The sequence below is a fragment of the Adiantum capillus-veneris genome, chromosome 23 (genome assembly GCF_014529385.1).
Source record: "Adiantum capillus-veneris isolate H3 chromosome 23, ASM1452938v2, whole genome shotgun sequence".
In the NCBI taxonomy this organism is placed as follows: Eukaryota; Viridiplantae; Streptophyta; class Polypodiopsida; order Polypodiales; family Pteridaceae; genus Adiantum; species Adiantum capillus-veneris.
In genome coordinates this window covers 57889595-57907540 of record NC_140953.1, presented here as the reverse complement: position 1 = coordinate 57907540, position 17946 = coordinate 57889595, and the positions used below count along the sequence as shown (strand labels likewise).

The following is a 17946-nucleotide window of genomic DNA, read 5'->3' as shown; positions in this document are numbered from 1 at the left end:
AAACCCTCTTGATGAACTCGCATGCTATAGTTATATATTTTAAGGTGGACCCCCCGGTCTATAGAAGCTCCATTCATACACAAGGCCACGAACAACTCAAAAACACATGTGTGCTTAGTAATTTCATGTACCCTCAATCCCAATTGCAAAGATACATTGTTTACTTCCTTGTAGGAAACCCTACCTTCACCCGTCAATTCCTTGTTGAGACAATGTTATGGAAGCATAGAATCCTCCATAGAAAAGATCAAACTATTATTTAAAGAGAGAAAACCCAAGTTGGCCTCCTCACATACTCAAAAACAATGTAAAATAGGGCTAATACTACAGTATCACTAGCACCATATTGAAGCACCCTATGTAGATCTTCCAAAAGAGAGGTGAAATTGCTGAATATTCCGCAATAAGCAAGCATCCCCCCCCCCCCGCTTTTATCCTGCCCCGCCCTGTCCGTCTCGCTTACAATCAACCCCACCCTCTGCTTACAATCAAGATACAATGAGTGAAGTGGCATTTTGAGCCATTTTTGATACGATATGGGTAATTTTTGACTATTTTATGACCCTTTTTTGCCATTTTCACTTAAAATGACTCATTTTGAGCATAAAAAGCATAACTGACTTGGTAAAATTCCTAATTTGTGGAAGAACTACTTAAGGTTCAATTTTAATTCTAAACATCTGTTTTTCACTTGTTATGATCTCTTGATGATCGCACATGCCAACGACTATTTTTAGATAGTGATTATTTGCATCAAACTTTCTAGGAAAGTCGTACTCACTTGCACAAGATCTAAGTGAGTCAAGAAATGTAATAAAAAAAATTGAGGAAGATCAGGCATGTGAATTTAGATTCTTGTAGAGGCAAGAAAAAATTGAAAGACTGCGATGATGCATGGAGTGTATTCTCAAAGATTAAAGTCCAAATGTAGGAGGGAAGAAATGACGTGTATTGAGTTAAAAAAGGGTACTATGATTAAATATCCTTAGGAGCAAGTCAAAATTACTTTGAAATGTCTTAGCTAAATAGATAAGTGCAAGGGCTAAGGCTCGCAATACCTTGCTTGATAGTGTGGAAACCCGTGTAGAAGAACCAATTGAAAAGAGAATTGAAGCACTATTTGATGATCAAGAGATTCTTTATGCCATCAAAAATCTGAAACTAAAATACCCCAAGGCTATATGGTAAAGAATTTGTGCTACACTGGTCACCTAAAGGAAATTATTTCCCCTCTCCTTGTATCAAGCAAAGGTTATGAAGCTCATACCCAAGTCATTGGTTCCTAACACCTTGGATGAATGGAGATCTACATCATAAGATCATGGGAAAGGCCACATAAATCAAGATCAACAAGAAACACATTCATCAGATGTCAATCTTGCTTTAATTGTGGAAGATCTATATACAATAATATTTTGACTATAAAGCTGGTAATAGAGTATGTGCTAATGTTCGAGCAAGATATCATACTCGTCTAGTTAGATTTTTCCAAAGCTTGTGACACATTGAAATTGAATTTTATTGCTTTAGTGATGGTTAAAATGGGGTTTACATGCAAAATGTGTAATTGTATTTAACTATCGTGAGAATGTTCAAGCAACACGGTCCTCACTTTTGTGAAGCTACCCTTACTCCCTTCTTCGTAATTACAAAATAAACTTGAAGTAGACAAACTTGAAATGAACAATGCATATGCTTTCTACATTGACCTTTGCTTGGTGTGAACCATGAGTTGTAAACATAAAACTTTAGAATGTACCAATTTGTAATTGTAAAACTTTCTTTGATTGATTATGCAAGAATAGATGATGGTTTATGCAAGAGTAGAAGTCTTCAATGATGTTAATGGAAGAGTAAAATGCTGAATTCATAAGAGTAGACCTACTAGTGCAGTGAAAAAAACTCATATAATGGAGTATGAAATATTAACAAATTATTCTTTAAGATCGGATTTAGGCTTACCTTTGCTACCATGGAGATGATTAATTATGTAACTAGGAGAGGATTAAAGATTTGTGATTTTCCAATTGACAAGAGGGGGGGAAGGATAACCTTACTTAGAATGGTAATCCTCTTTCAAAAGAAACTCCTTCTATTACGATAAAATTATACTTCAAAACTCAACTTTTCTTGAGACAATTAGATATTAATTTACTTATATCACTAAAAATATTACATACATACTTCATAGAGAGGAAATAAATAATTCTATTTCTTCATTTAACTTGAGTGCATAATCAAAGAAAAATTTGTGAGCCTTTCATGAGAGAGTTTTTCTTTTGGAGAAATTATAAAGCCTCTTTTGGAAAATAAGGTTAATTTCAAAACAAATTCCAATACTTAATTGCCTTTGATCTATGTCATTTATCTCTATTAAGTAATTTACATAAGAGAAACTAGGAACTCAAAAATTGATAAGAAATCATTGTGGAGGTTTAGGGATAAGTATAGATATTAGTTACCATTCATAATGTGTACTATTTAGATAAGTATGATCTCTAGGCACCTATGGATAAAGAGAGAGCTTTCTACTCTCTCTAAGCCATATTAGCATGGTATTCTAAAGAACTTGAAATAATGGAACTTGACTTAACATCATAGTTAGTGGTTAGCAATGCTGTTAGTTAACAAGACAAATTAATAATTTTTTCTTTTAAACTAGAAGAAAAATTCATTAATAACAGTTAGCAACGTTCTTAGTTCGCAAGAAAAATGAATAAATTGTTCTTCTAAAGGAGAAGAACAACTTGAAATAACGGAACTTGAGATGACAACGTAGTAAGTGGTTAACAATATTGTTAGTTTACAAGAAAAATTAATAAATTGTTCTTCTAGATGGAGGAGAGAAGTGTTAAACGAGAAGAGAACCCCTCTTTTTATGCTCATTTTTAATAAGTAACTTCACTTATCTGTCAGCCCATAATAATTTCTCAAGGTTAGCTTCGCATTATGTCGTCTACTCATACACATCCTTTGTAAGAATTTTAATGATCTACCCAATGAAATTCTCTACTACCATTGCACTGGGGTGACAAGGTGATGAAAATCTGTGCTGAATACCCAACTTCTCGAGTAATGCACGTACTTGTTTTCCTTGAAACCCTTGACATCTATTATAAGTTAGCACCCAAGGCATTCCAAAACAACAATGGATACAATAAAAAAAAATTTGAGCCACTATATGAGCATTCGTCTCTTTAACGGCCTTGGCCTTGAACCACTTGGTAAGAGAGTCAATGACTGCTAGGATGTACTTCTTACTACTTGTTGACTTAAATAGTGGATTGATGTCATCCAAACCCCATTTCTCAAATGCATTTTGGGCCATGATAACCCCCTATGATGCTTCTACCAACCTTCCCTCTCCCATGGTTTGGCACTCATGGCATGTCTTGCCACAATAGTGCACATCTTGTACTATAGAAGGCCACCAAAAACTAGCTCTAAGAACCCAAACATGTACCTGATCTTGGCTCTAGTGTCCTCTCTCTTCATACCATTACTTCAGAACCATATGATATAGAGGACCTTGGTCAGCACTCCATCTCGACCATATGTGAGCATGTGAGCTTTTTGAACAATCCCTCTTCTGTACAGCTTGCATAAGCCCTTGAAACATTGACATGTGCTCACAAAGTGGTCCATCTCCTTGAGTCTTACCATAGACCGAGTAAACTTAACCGAGCGAATGGAAAAAACGAGCGAGACCCACGTGAGAGAGAGAGAGAGAGAGAGAGAGAGAGAGAGAGAGAGAGAGAGAGAGAGAGAGAGAGAGAGAGAGACCCACACAGTGGGGGTGCAAGGTAGATGTGGGGGTGCACGGCATACCATAAATGTACCATCTACCTACATATAACTAAGAAAAATATAAAATGTACCAACTATCTACATATAACTAAGAAAAACATAAAATGCTTCTTTATTATCAAAATTCACTTACATCAAGTGAGATATCCCCTAGTAAGAGAATGCCATGACACTTCTCCTTTTGTGCCTCTTTTTTGAAACTTTCAATGATTTTGTGATCTACCTTTGGGTACTGCACAAAGGTAATCTTCATGATCAGTTGCATATATCTTTGTGCAATTCACAAGGTCATATCTCAAGCTGTAAGATCGTAACCAAAGCATGTACTACACAAAGCCACAATCAAAGTTGAGTTTGTGCTAAACAAAAATTCACCAAAATATAAATATTTACTTTGATTATCTTTGCACTCACAAGATCGTTCGCTTTGCAGACTTGTCAATAAAGCAATCTCTAACACCTTTGTAGCATCAATCACAATACACAAAACTCGGCAATGTTTATTTTTTTAATGTTATACATTTCTTTGATGGCCACTGCCAAGCCATAGTTCTATGATTCCCCCCTAGACGAAGAACATCCTCTAAGAAAGGAACTTAAATTCAAGGTGTGCAACAAGCTCTTTTTCATTCTCTTGGTGATTTTTCTCCACGTATGATCCCACTCCTCCATAATGGAATCTTAGTTAAAAAACCAAACTAGGTACTATCTTATTGAGAAAAAAGAGAAATGATAATGTAAGATTATTTAAGGTACCTATCACTTTTGTTTCCTCCTTTTGACAAGTGGGCCAGGACACAATGAACGATCCCTTCTCTTTGAGATATTCTTCTCTAGGAAATGTAGAATTTAGACCACTAACAAGCCTTGAACTCTTGAACCATGTGGAATGAGCTTGCATAGTGAAACAAGAGGACACTTGAAGCGGCTCAAAACTCTAGCTTTGGACAAGATATCCTCCTTGTGTCCAAATGTAATATGCTATCATCCTCATGAATATCACCTGGCTGGAGTTTTGGTCTTGTTTCAAAGGTCACCATCTACAATATTGAGCCTTTGACTATTACTTCCTCTTGGTCAAACTCATTCAGAGACCATAAACTTATAGATTTACTATCACTGTCGTCATGAAGGTATGTCTCTATGACTAAACTAAGCTGGTTACTTCACATAAAAAAAGGAGTTGATGCACTCCGACCATGTCTTATGAACCACCTATAAATGAAGATGGACTACATCTTCTAGAACCACCATGTCTTTTAGAACAACCTCTAAATGAATATGGACTATGTATTTCAGGTATTTTTGTTATTTTTTCTTTAGATACACAGACATCAATGTTATTAATCAAGTGCTTGAAATGAAATTGCAAAGAAGACATATAAGCATGATATCTAAACGCACCAACCCGGCATGGATTCCAACTCAGTATAGAGAAAGAGTAAAGAGTAGTCTTATGGAGAACAACGGCGTGAGAAGTGGAACGAACCCTCCTTGTTTGGTTGTCTATATGTTATTGCACTAATGTGGTATTTATGTTTTAGAGAGTTACCTACAATTTTTAAATTACAACACGAACTCGGCACTAACGTGGCACTAATGCATGGGAAGAGGGCGAACCGAGTAAACAAGAGAAGTGAACTCCCCTCGTTTCGTGCTCCAAACTCTTCCACACCGGTGCAGCATGCTTAAGGATATGCAACAAGGCGACATAAAGGCACAATGATGGGCACAATTAGCATAAGGCAAATTTCATTTCATTACGGCCTTCCTTCTACTCAGGCTTGGGACAGTCCGCGTTGACCCAGGACAATTTCCACTAGTAGCAAACTAGCGTGGTCAGCCCAACCTTAAGCGCATGACAACTAGTTTGACCTCATGCCAGTGCTTTGACAACCAATCCTTCTCGCTGGACACGGCCTCTGTGATGGGTGTATGCAATATTGCCAACACTAGTGACTAATTGGTGATGCTGAGTGCCATCTCTACTGTGACGGACAAGGTGACGTTGACTACCAACATTAAGAAAACCTGAAATGCACAAATATTTATACTTTCCAAGAAGAGGATCTGGCCACTATCAGGGTCAGAAGCAATCCAATCAGATTGGCCGTTAGTGGTCATGATGAAAGTCCTCGCTCGTCACCTTTTCCATAAGAGCAACGATGGTGCTCAAGAAGGTTCTACGGGACTGGGCCTATGTTCCTGCGTCCTATGTATGGATCAACAATTTGCATCCTATGCATGGATCAACAATGTGCATTGTATCATCAACATATAGTATATAGATATTGACGATCTAGGATGTATCAATTATCGTAGTTGCAGTAGTGCACACCAGTGGGGAGCCAATCTCCGTGTAGGCCCCCAATAGCCTGCAATCAAGCAGATTACAGCATGCATGGGGCTACACTCCATCCTCTACTTCCCCATGCCCATCGTCTACCCTGTACCCCCACATCTCTTTGCTGCTTATCTCCCACTTTGGTTCCCTCCCACTTGTCCGTCATGCTATGCAAACTTGTCCCCTTATCATGGCACGTTTGTCCACCACCACCCTAGTGCTTCTTCTCCCTTCCCTATTGCATTCACTAACTCCCTCACTTGTCAACTCCTATCAGACCCACACCTCAAAAATACTAGGCCCCTACCATCCATGTTCTTGCATACAACCATTCCTCTCCATAGATGCTTTATTACCCAATGTACTATCCTCCTCAAAACCTCCAAGGAAATCTCTGTCAGCAAAGCCCATAGCTCTCGCCCCCACCTCGCTACATAACCATACTCAACCCTCACTTAAATGCAGGAACTATAGCTTGTGATGAACAAAAGCATTCTATGTTGTAGAGAAACTATAATGGTGCAACAGATTCACTTATCTTCATGGTACTTCAAGCCACAAAAACCTCTCTTTCCGAGAATTATAGTATGAAGGTCTTGCTAGCCTATGCAATCTAACCATTCATTCTTATGAAAGTTCTGCACTCCTGCAAGACACAACAAAATATTGTCGCTTCATGGAAGCTTACAACAAGTGGTCTCTTCTGCTTGCACATCAATAGGTTCTACAACTCCAATTTAAACTAGCAATGTAAGTCAAGAGAATTTGGGTCTTTTTAGTAGTCATTAGATCAGGAGTTGTTTCCATTCGACAAGGTTGAAGTCACCGAGCATTCTACACCTTTTGTTGGTTCCAAGGTATCTCCAATCATTATTGAGCATGAAAGTATACACTCAAGCCCTTCAAGGACCAAAAGTGTGCTTGAAATCATTAGTGCTCTTCCATAAAAATCTAGATGTTAGTCTATCATCTATCCAAAATCTTGTAAAAGCGTTTGGAAATGCCAACTTCATATGACAGCTACATTGGTTACAATGTCCCTCCACAAAATTTGAGAATGCCTCTAATAAAAAAACTAGTGGCTAGGGCAGAAGCTACCTAGAAGAGTTTGGGCAATTCGACAAACAAAAGCCGATAGGAGAATGACATGTTTCAGTGTTCTCCCTGGTGAGAAAGTACGCTACGATAGATTGATAAATAAAAATACATGTAATCTTATAGTACTTTTTGTATTTTGTTAGCCTAGACAACATAAGCAAGTATACATTTTGTACCAAGTTTTAGATTTGCTCGAGAAAATGTGTTGCTCGGTTTTGCTTGCTTGGAATGTGGATCCCCCCCATCTCCTTTAAGGTCTCTCTACTTGATTAGGTGGCGAATGCCACATAAAAACCTACTACATGGGCTTGCACTCAACTACTTGCTAATTAACTAGCTTCTTAATTCTACTCCATCTTGATGTGCTTGAATTGTATTGATTCAAAGACAGATGGAAAAAGCCAATGCTTACTTATGGGAATCCCTCTTTAATTATCATTGGTCCAAAATTTACTCGATAACCAACAATGCATCACTTTTCACTACTAGCTTGAAAATGCAAAATTCCAGACATTGCTTCACAGCCAAATGAAGAGCCAAGTACTCTGCTTCATTTTTGGTATTGACATCTATGAGATCATAGGCCTTGGAAAAGATAATCTTACCTTTTGGCTCTTGAATTACCACACCAGCTCTTGATTTTTGCACCACTCTTCTATATGTCCCAAAACACATCACAAAATCCCCTTCCAAATCAAGGTCTTGTTCATCTTCTTCTCATTCTACCCTAGAATATATTGGTGATTTGGCTTATTGACCAAAATGTCTACTAAATGAGACATGCTGGTCTGATCAATCTTGAAGTGAAATTCAAACTCTTACAGCGTCAACACCCACTTCATGATACACTTCCATGGCTTCAAATGCAGTACCACCTTAGGCAATAGATTAAAAGATGTGAGAACGTAAAGATTTCATACAATTGAGCACTTTAAAATTTTTGCATGCAAAACTCAAGGCCATCACCCATTGCTCTGCTTTAGTGTATGCCATCTCCCTAGGACTTACCACTCTGCTCTCAAAGTAGATGGGCTTATAACTCCTACCCACCTTCTGTAGCAACACGGATATAATAGCAACAATATTCTACTATCATGGCAATGTGGAAATCATCCTCACAACTTGGATGGCACATTGTTGGTAGCTGACAAAGAATATCCTTCACCCTATCAAAATACTGATGTGCATCTTCTATCCAACTAAAACCATGAATCTTCTCGGCCATCTTTTGAAGAGGATACACTTATTGCAAAAGCATCCAAAAAAGTTCGTGACAAGTATTTCAGCTTATGCACAAATAAAGCCAAACCTTAGGCACTTGATGGGGGTTCCATCAACATTAGAGCCTTAACCTTCTCTAGATTGGCCTCTATCCCATTTTGTGGCACCACTGACCCAACAACTGAGTAGGAGGTTGCATCAACTTACACTTCTTGGGATTCAATTGACCACCCTCCTCATCAAGCCTTTGAAAACACAGCTTTATCTTTGACAAATGCTTTGACCTAGAACTGTAGCATTCAATATCATCCATAAACACCCTTATGAACTTACTAGGTATGGCATGAATACCTTGTTCATCCAATCGTAAAAGGTTGCATAAAAATTGGCCAAACCAAAAGGGAATTCTGCAGTAGGCAAAACATCTCCATGGAGAAATGAACATAGTCCTCAAATGGTGGTCAAAAGCAATACCTACCATCCATAATTGAGTGCCTTTCATGACTCACTACCTGGTTCACAATTTCATCCTAGAATAGGAAAGGGTAGTGATTTCACTTTGTAACAACATTCAATGGATTGTAATTGATGCACACTCTCCACTTTTCATTCTTTGTTGGCATGATGACAATGGGAAAACCCTACTCTAAGTCTTGCACATGATAGAAAATATCTGCTTCTAAAATCTTGTTAATCTCTTGCATATGGCCTCCTATTGAATCTCTCCCAATCTTCTCAATTTTTGCGCCTTTGACTTTTACCCCTCTTTGAGTATAATCTTATGATCCACACATTTTGCCCCTCATAAATCCTTGTACTTTGTTGCAAAAAAATTTGGATAAGAAGCATACAACTGGACATAACTTTTTTTTTTCTTAGTTATATTTTCACTTAACATATCAACCACCTCCCCTACTCCTATACCATGAACATGAGACTACATACCTTCTTTTACAAGAGGATCTTTTATGTAACACCAAATAGATCAACATCAATTTTCAACATGTCATCATTGGTCTCCTCCTCCTGTGTATTAGTGTGGCCCTCATCATAATCCGTATTGATTTTGTACTCATAGCTTGTCATCGATTCATCTTCACCTCCTGCTGTCATAGGTGTGGAAATGGATCTCTTTCATCTTTAGGTCTAACACTATCTGCCTCACCTTGTCTTTGTCTGGCAAGGTGAACACCCTGCTCTCTCAATCCTGCTTGGCCCCTATTGCAAGAAGCCATGGCCTCCCAAAGATTATAGAGTAAGCATTGTCCCCTATTTTCATCACAAAAAAGTCAATGATGCCTTAAATTCCCATCACCTTTACCTTCACATCTTAAGCCATGCCCAAACACCTCGCTTTAGCATGATTGGCCATTCTCATATGCAGATTCAACTTGGCCACCACCTTGTCACTTGCATCCCTGTAGAGGCTTTTGTCATGTGCACAAACTTGGGCTCCACCATCTATGCATGATTGTACTTTCATAATAATCTCAATGATTGCACCAACAAGAGCAAGTACATCTGTTGGATTTTTCACCCTTAAGGCCATATTCTGCATAGCATGCATATCACCCCTGACCTTAGGATTTCTAGTACTAACACTAGTAGACCTATGTCTTCTCAACTTGGGATAATGCCAACAATTGTCCAAATGTAGTATTAGATTTTTGATTTTGGACATCAATCACTAGATCATACTCCGGATGTCCAAAATCAAGTTTGATTGCTTGATTTTGCAACGTCTTCTTTTTTGCTAGATTCTGGTTGCTCCCCCGCCTTAATGCACCTTCTCCTTGCCTTTGGGAGCTTTGGTTTCCCATTCAATCTTTGTTTCCCTTTCATCTTGGCTCTTTTGTTATCCAAGACATCCACATCTAGCTTGTCCATTACCAATGATATTAACCCTAAGAATTTCACAATTATCTGATAGATCTCATGGTATATGGTTTTTGATTGGCTACTCTCTTTGAACATTGAACTGCCCCTACCCTCTACCTCTGCCAAAAAGAGGATACACACCTCCTCTTTCCCTAGGAGAATGCAGGCAGTCTAGAGCATTATGACCTTCTTCTCTATAGTTGTAACGCTGGCCATAGCTCTATCTCTCCCTCTTCTTGGCTTTCCCCTATCCATCAAACTTAAGCGCAACTCCTGGACTATGCATAACTAATCTTTTTGAATGGTTTCCATACCTTGATTCATCTCATTCTCATCTTGGACTACATCATGAGGACTTTGCAATTGACTAGGAGCCACCATCTCATAGCCCATCTTGTCCCGCTCAATCTTCTTAGTTTTTCTACGCTTAGTAATGGCAACTACACCATTGTAATTTTCCAACTTTCAAAGTCCACCTTTTCTCACACCTTGGGGTGCAAGCATGACATGAATTTATCTAGCTTGAAGTACTCACCATTAGCTAATTGCATGGTTGTCACGAATTCTGCTTACATACTTCAAAAGCATCAAGAAATAGATTGAAATCTTCACTTACATCCTACTTAAGAGCCTTCAACTTTGTATCTATCTTGATTGGAGATGCCTTCTTGAAGTTATTTAGCTTGAAGTACTCACCATTAGCTAATTGCATGGTTGTCACCAATTTTGCTCAACATGCTTCAAAACGATCAAGAAATAGATTGAAATCCTCACTTACATCCTAATTAAGAGCCTTCAACTTTGTATCTATTGTGATTGGAGATGCCTCCTTGCAAAAATAATGCAAAAGCCATAGAGCCTGCCAGTGAAAATCAATCCAAATCTTTGTATCGCCATGATTCCCAAAACGTAAAAAAACGTGTTTTTCTTCCATCAATCAAGGAGAAATCATTGCGCTTCTCCTTGGGGGCACTAGAAGATGGAGAGAGGGAATGTGAAACACACCATAAACACACACAATTGTCTCAGTATAGCTCAAGATATTCACAACACCCCTATCCTCTCAAAAATACCTTCAAAATACACAAATTGCACTAGCAGAACCTCATCTACACCTCACTTAATGCTCATACACCTTGCAAGAGTACCACACATGCACAATTCTAGTTCATCTTAATGCCTCCAACAGAGAGTATCTCTATCTCACTCTCTTTACTTGTCTCCACAAACCACAACCACCAAGTACAAGTGGGTACCCGGAAGAAGCCAAACACAACCAAAATCATGACACAGGTACTTCCAACACCCACAACCAAACAAAGAGCATGACATCTTCGATCAATTTTGTTTAAAAAGTGTAGTATGGATGAAGCCTCTACCGCAAAGACCACTGAACAAACAATTCATTGCCCCCATCTTGCACAACATAGTGTTACCAAGTGCATTTCTTTCATTAATTAGCCAAATTTGGTCCATAGGTGTCTTTGGGTCCAGGAGCATCCAGAGAGTGAGGAAACACTATAACATTTGATAAAATTCAAGATTTTGCACCTTCAAAGTATCTAAGTGCTAGAAGTTAGGGTTCTTGAGAAATAAACCTTAAGTTGTGAGCTTGGAAATGTTTATGTGACTTAAAGAGTCAAAGTGTATCCAAAAAGTACTGTAGCATGAAACTTGACATCAATGGCAAAAGGTCCCATCAGAGTCAAATTGTGGTGAGAATTGGTGGGTAATTGGACATACATGTGTTTTCCATCTTTAGAGCATCAAATCAAGGAAGACTAACACCTACTAACCATAGGATTGCAACAAATGGGGCTGTAAGAAACAATGTTGGTCAAAGTTGGGAAAATATGGCCTTAAACTGGGAAATTGGACTTAGCCTAGGAAAATATGGCCTTAAACTAGGAAATTTGACTTAGTAAATTTAGATATGAATTTGGAAATATTTCACCAAATGTGCTAGGATTAGCTACTAAGACACACTCTCAAAGTTTTAGTCCATTCTATGACCAAACATGGATCACGATCCATATACCCATCCCAAATTTTTGAACCAATACCTAGCCATCATGACCCACATCCCATTCGTAGGCTAAATCCAAAGCTTCAAGACATCTGAATCTAAAATCATTGTGAAAAACTCAAGTTCTCCAAATCTACAAAAAAAACCTCCCAAAATTTGATTTGAGGTGCAAGGCCAAAAATCCGTTTTCAAAGATTTTACTATCATAGCATCTATTGATCATGCTAAACTTAATGGTACTAAGAAGACCAAATTTGGCTTCCAAATATGGATTGCAATTTATGTACCTCTAGCGAAGAATTGACCTAAACCAATTCCTCCTAGTGAGACTGTAGTTATCTTAGACACACTGGTAAGTTTAGTCAAATTTAGATCTCATTTGCTTAAGTTCTGCTCAATTTTTAGTTTATGGTCAAGTTTGCACTGAAGCAAACTTTTCAACAAGTTTCTAACCAAATTCTTGACACCAAAATGATAATTGTTTTAGTAGGAGGCCTTGCAGGTCTACACCAAAGGAATGGGGAGCTTCTCTATATGAAGTTTTCAACATTTCATCAAAGAAAAAGCTTACATCAAAGATGAAGCTTTGGAGCAAATTTTGGCAAACATATTCATTAGAAAGTTCCAAGTAGTAGATGAAACTAAAGTAAAGGCAACCATCTTCCCTAAAGAACTATGGACACTACATCAGAAGCCCAAAGTGATGGATAGTGCCAAGTTCTTGTAGTTGGACAACTTTTTTTGCCTACCGCCAAGGGGTAACGACTTGCAGATAGCACATGAACATATGTCAAGAATTCAGTAGAAATGGAGAAGCTACACTCACAGACAAAGATGGATCAATTATGCAAGTAAAGTAAAGATCATGAGTGAGATCATTTGCCAGGCACTCCACTTATCAATCAGCCACCACAATCTATCAAAGACAAAGAAAATATCAATGACAAGGTATTCATCAGTAGGGCCATAATCTCACCTACAAGGATATGATCTATTAAAAATAGAACTTTGATTATTATTGATTTCTCAGCATCTCAAAGTGTAAAAGGTGCCCAGAAACATCGAGCCACTCGTACACTTGGTGGTGGTAATGGCCATTGGCTTATCAAAATGTCGTGTCATCAAGTGTGACTTTTGAAGCCACATTTTGGAAAACTTGGTCAAAGCAAACCTAAAGAGCAATGAAAATAAAAGGATCTGTATAAATGCTAGGCCAGTATTGACCCACATTGCTTATTAGGATATTGGATTGATTGATGACCTCTCCAAATAGGAGTCCCAATTGGAACTTCTACACAAGTCAAAGAATAGTGTCCAAGCAATAAGGAGTGTGTCCACAAATCCAAAAAAAAAGAAAAATGCGTGGCTCAAGTTCAAGAGTACCTACCATAGATAGAAATGCAATGGAGTGTAACATAGATCTCCACAAAGAGATCAAAAGGAAAGAGGACATCCATTTTGAGTACAAGACAATGGGAGAAGAAGAAGAAATAGAGATTCCCCTTATCAAGAAAAAGTCAGAATAGGAGGAGCACATTCCAAGAGTGCAAGTACAAAGATCAATGGAAGAAGCTCAGAGGTTGAGAGAGGAATGACTAGCAAAGAAATCTAAAGAGAAAAAGGAAGCCACTAAAGCACATCAAATTTCATCCTCCTCACATTTGGATGAATCACAACTAGATGCCAAGTTGCAAAGGCTCAAAGAAGAAAGAAGACAAACTACAAATGATGGTCTCAAATTGGCTGATGCTGCAAGATTGAGAATCCATACTTAGCTAAAGTGCAAAGTTAATAAGAGGGAAGTGGAACCCAAGAGATCCACCACAAATGTAGTAGAAGGAATAGGCTAGATCACCGCTCCAAAACCACTTTCTCCACCTCCTGCCAATATGCCTGAGAAAGGACAAGCATCTACACAACCTCTCTCTCAAGTTAAACAACAAAATCTAGAATCTCAAAATGAAGAAGAAATACAAGATCGACTCAAAGTAGAATTGCTACATCTAGAAGAGCAGCATATTGCACAAGATAAGGCCGCCAACACACCAAAATCTCCTCCACAACCAGAAGGACATTTCATCGCATCACAGAAAAAGAAAGAGATGATGAAGATAGATGTCCCTTCATTGAGGCCAACAATTGAGAAAGTGGCTATGAGGATAGTGGAAAAGTTTGAACTTCGAGAACCACTTGACACGATTGAACTTCAATTCAACTGTCACAAAATGGTGACTTGGGCTCGGATCTAGAAAGCTAAGGAGGCCAAAGCTACCACAACAAAAGAAAATCAAGGAATAGTAGAGCTCAAACAACTAATGGAAACTCCCTTTAGTAAAGTATAAGGGGGGAGAGAGAGAGAGAGAGAGAGAGAGAGAGAGAGAGCTCGATTATGGTGTACGCTCTTGGCATTGCGTGCGGTGTTGAGGGGCGGCCCATGGGGCTATTTTGCATGGAGATGGTGGCGCAAGAGGTGGCCACTCTCAAACGGTGTTTTTGTTTGGTCGGTGATGTGCCAATTGTATGAGTGGAGGTTCACACGGGGGCCTTTCAAGGCCTTCCCATTTTATTGAAGGGAGAGTCTCACCCGCATTGTCATGGTGCCGTGACAACCCCAAGAGGAGGGCTCATGTGTGGATTGGTGTGCAAGGCTAGTTTGGCTCAAAGTGGTAGTTTGCTTGTGGGGGAACTAAAAGAAGTGGACAAGTGACCAAGAAATAAGAGAGGACTTCGTAATAGGTCGACGAATGCTCGTCTTCGGCGACCATCGGCTTCCGCTAGGGCTTGTAAATGATGGCGAAGGTCGTACTTTGGAGCCATAAAAGGCGATTTTGGGAAAAGAAGAAAGATGAGGAGGGTAGAGAGGGAACAAAGGCTACACGAGTGCCAATAATAATGGAACGTGAAGTAAAGTGAGAGGATGGGGAGAAAGTAATTTGCACATGAAAGAGACGAAGGGAATGACGAGTTCAGAGGAATGTACATGTTGGTGGTCAACGGGTAGCCGCGGAACGTCGCGGAACATTGTGAATTGGGACGGCTGAAGGCGAAGCAGAAGAGGGCGCTCGTGAGAGAGGCGTGCAGCAGCAGGCTCCAGCAGAACCTGAATGAGCATGGGCACACTAAACATACACAGCATTGCCTCCAGCGGGCTAACTCCCAGCCCGCGCGTCCATCTCTCCACCACCCCCAGCACATACCCTCCTGCCTGCAGCACCATTGCTAGTACCCTCAAGGAGCTCAGTCGAGCTCTTTTCTCCATAGCGGAAAGCTCCGGCACCTGCTGCAGTGCCTGGAACCCACACAGAAACAGCGTCTCCCTCTCTTGCAAGCTTTCATAGCTCAAAAACATGGGAGCAGGGAGGAGAAGGTACTGCCTGGGCTGATTACCATAGTCGGGAGGGGTACTGGTTGCATTGGTTTGGCCAAAGAGATCTGCAGGATTAACGTTGACGGTGAGCTCAAGGGGGTGCAGGGCGCTGAGGGAGATCGAGTCGTCCTTAACGAGGTAGCGGCGGAGGTGTGGGCCGGGGTCTTGAGAGGGGGGGACCTCGATATACAGGTAAGAGCTGAGAATGAGGTGGTTAATGGCCACTTCCAGGTGAGGGAAGAGGGGCTTGCCCCTGCTGAGATAGTTGCCTCGGACCAGCAGAAGCATCATCGCCTGGTCGAACATAAAGTCAATGGCCTCAGCGGGCGTAAAGAATGTGGTGAAGGCGTTCCACAGCAAGCGATCTAAGAAGGACTCGTCGCTGCGCCTGCCATGGCGAACGCCTCCCATGGCCCAGCTGGTGGTGACCAGGAGTGCATAGGTGATGGTCGCGGCTGCAAGAGTCCAAGGCAAGGACCTGCAGTTGGGATCAGCTGCACTCAGCAGATGATCATGAGATGCAGCAGCTTGCAGCGCCTCCATCATCAGACTAGTATTTTGCTAGCGATGCCGGAGAGCTGCTGGCACGTTAATGTTATAATGTTAGGGCACACCTGAGAGAGAGAGAGAGAGAGAGAGCGCGCTTCAAATCACGTTCCGGATTGACTTTTCTGCCTGTTCTTATCACGTCTTTAAATCTCTAAACTTCTATACTATATCACTGCGGCAGTTTGGCACTCTTCTAGCGCCGGTAATGGTAGATACAAATGCTAACAAAGGCACAAAGTTCTACAAACTACAAAGATACAAAGGTCTGACATAGCCTTACATTCTTGGCGCTCTACATACGCATATTCCCATCAGTATAGCTGACAAAAAACCATATATAGCCACAGTTCTACTTTCGTGTTTGTGATTGTGAGGAGGGATGGTTGGATTTGTGTGTGTGCAAAGGAGAGCGCAGACTTACTATGGCCAGTTAGAAAGCTGTGTGTGTGTGTGTGTGTGAGAGAGAGAGAGAGAGAGAGAGCGAGCGAGCGAGCGAGCGAGCGTTGCTTGGCCTAGGGCAAAATATGCAACCGCAATGCCAAGCAAACTAACAATCAGGCTACATTAATAACATTATAAACCTTTCAAAACGTTTAGTGCGGCCTGGCCTATCGGGACTAAATGGCACGGGCATGGAAGGTTGGGATCTACGGCGGGGGCATTGTGGGCCGTAGATCCCAGTGACGCCGCCGAAAGTAATCTAAGGTACCTTATATTATTTTTTGTAATAAAACGAAATCTAAAGTATCCTAGATTACTTTCGGTGTTCGTCGCTTTGCATACATGTTTTAAGTAAATTAAGGCCCCCATGTTTCAGAACGCGCGCATGGCGTAGTGGTTAGGGCATGCGCCTCTCATGGGTGAGGTCTAGGGTTCAAACCCAACGCTCGCAAAATGGGATATCTTAAATATTACTTTCGAAATGCGGGTACTCTAGATTACTTTTTATCTTAGATTACAAAAATAATCTAGGGTACCCGCATTCCAGATCTACGGCTCACAATGCCCCCGTCGTAGATCCCACCCTCCCATGCCTATGCCACTTAATCCTGAGGATCGCGGCCCTTTACTTTGTGTCCCTTTACTCCGTTTTGTAGAGAGAGAGAGCCCTTTACTTCGTTTTATAGAGAGAGCCCCCAAAATGAGGTGGCCAAAGAAGAGAGAGGGAGACACGAAGATTTTTTTTTTTGCAAATTGAATATTATCGTGCATATTATTGTTGCTGTTATCGCTTATATTATTGTGTCTATTACCGCTAAAAGTACCGCTTGTATTATCGAACCTCGCTTTGATGCTAAAACATTCAAACTTGGGTGCTTCTTTCTATTTTGCTTGTAAATTAAAAAAAATACATGATATACAATTTTTTTTAAAAGGACAAAAAAATGGTATTGGGGGTGGATAGATTAGGTTACGCAAGGCACCTAGCCACTCTATCACTACTAATGATGGTTCACAAGTAAGACACGCATTGTGTATGAAACAGAAGAGGCTATCACTTTTCTCCCCAAGACTGCATGCATTTCACCTGGGCGACTCTGTCCTTGCATTCGTCGAATATTCAGAAGGGTTTACACAGTGGTGGTGAGGACGAGCTTCTTGCTATGAAGAGGTGTTGAGCAATGAGCACAAGAAAGGAGTTAGCTCTTCCTCAAA

At 40.2% G+C, this 17946-nt stretch overlaps 1 protein-coding gene across 1 annotated transcript; it reads right to left on the bottom strand.

Moving 5' to 3' along the window:
- Positions 1-15102: 15102 nt before the first annotated feature.
- On the bottom strand, positions 15103-16287 carry LOC147427830 (uncharacterized). The gene has a single exon (XM_086497314.1). It carries the CDS (start codon positions 16285-16287, stop codon positions 15247-15249), a length of 1041 nt encoding a protein of 346 aa, XP_086353440.1. The 3' UTR covers positions 15103-15246.
- Positions 16288-17946: the final 1659 nt, after the last annotated feature.

Bases quoted from the DNA above. Each gene is read 5' to 3' on its own strand.
- LOC147427830 (XM_086497314.1), bottom strand. From the start codon at position 16,287: ATGATGGAGGCGCTGCAAGCTGCTGCATCTCATGATCATCTGCTGAGT.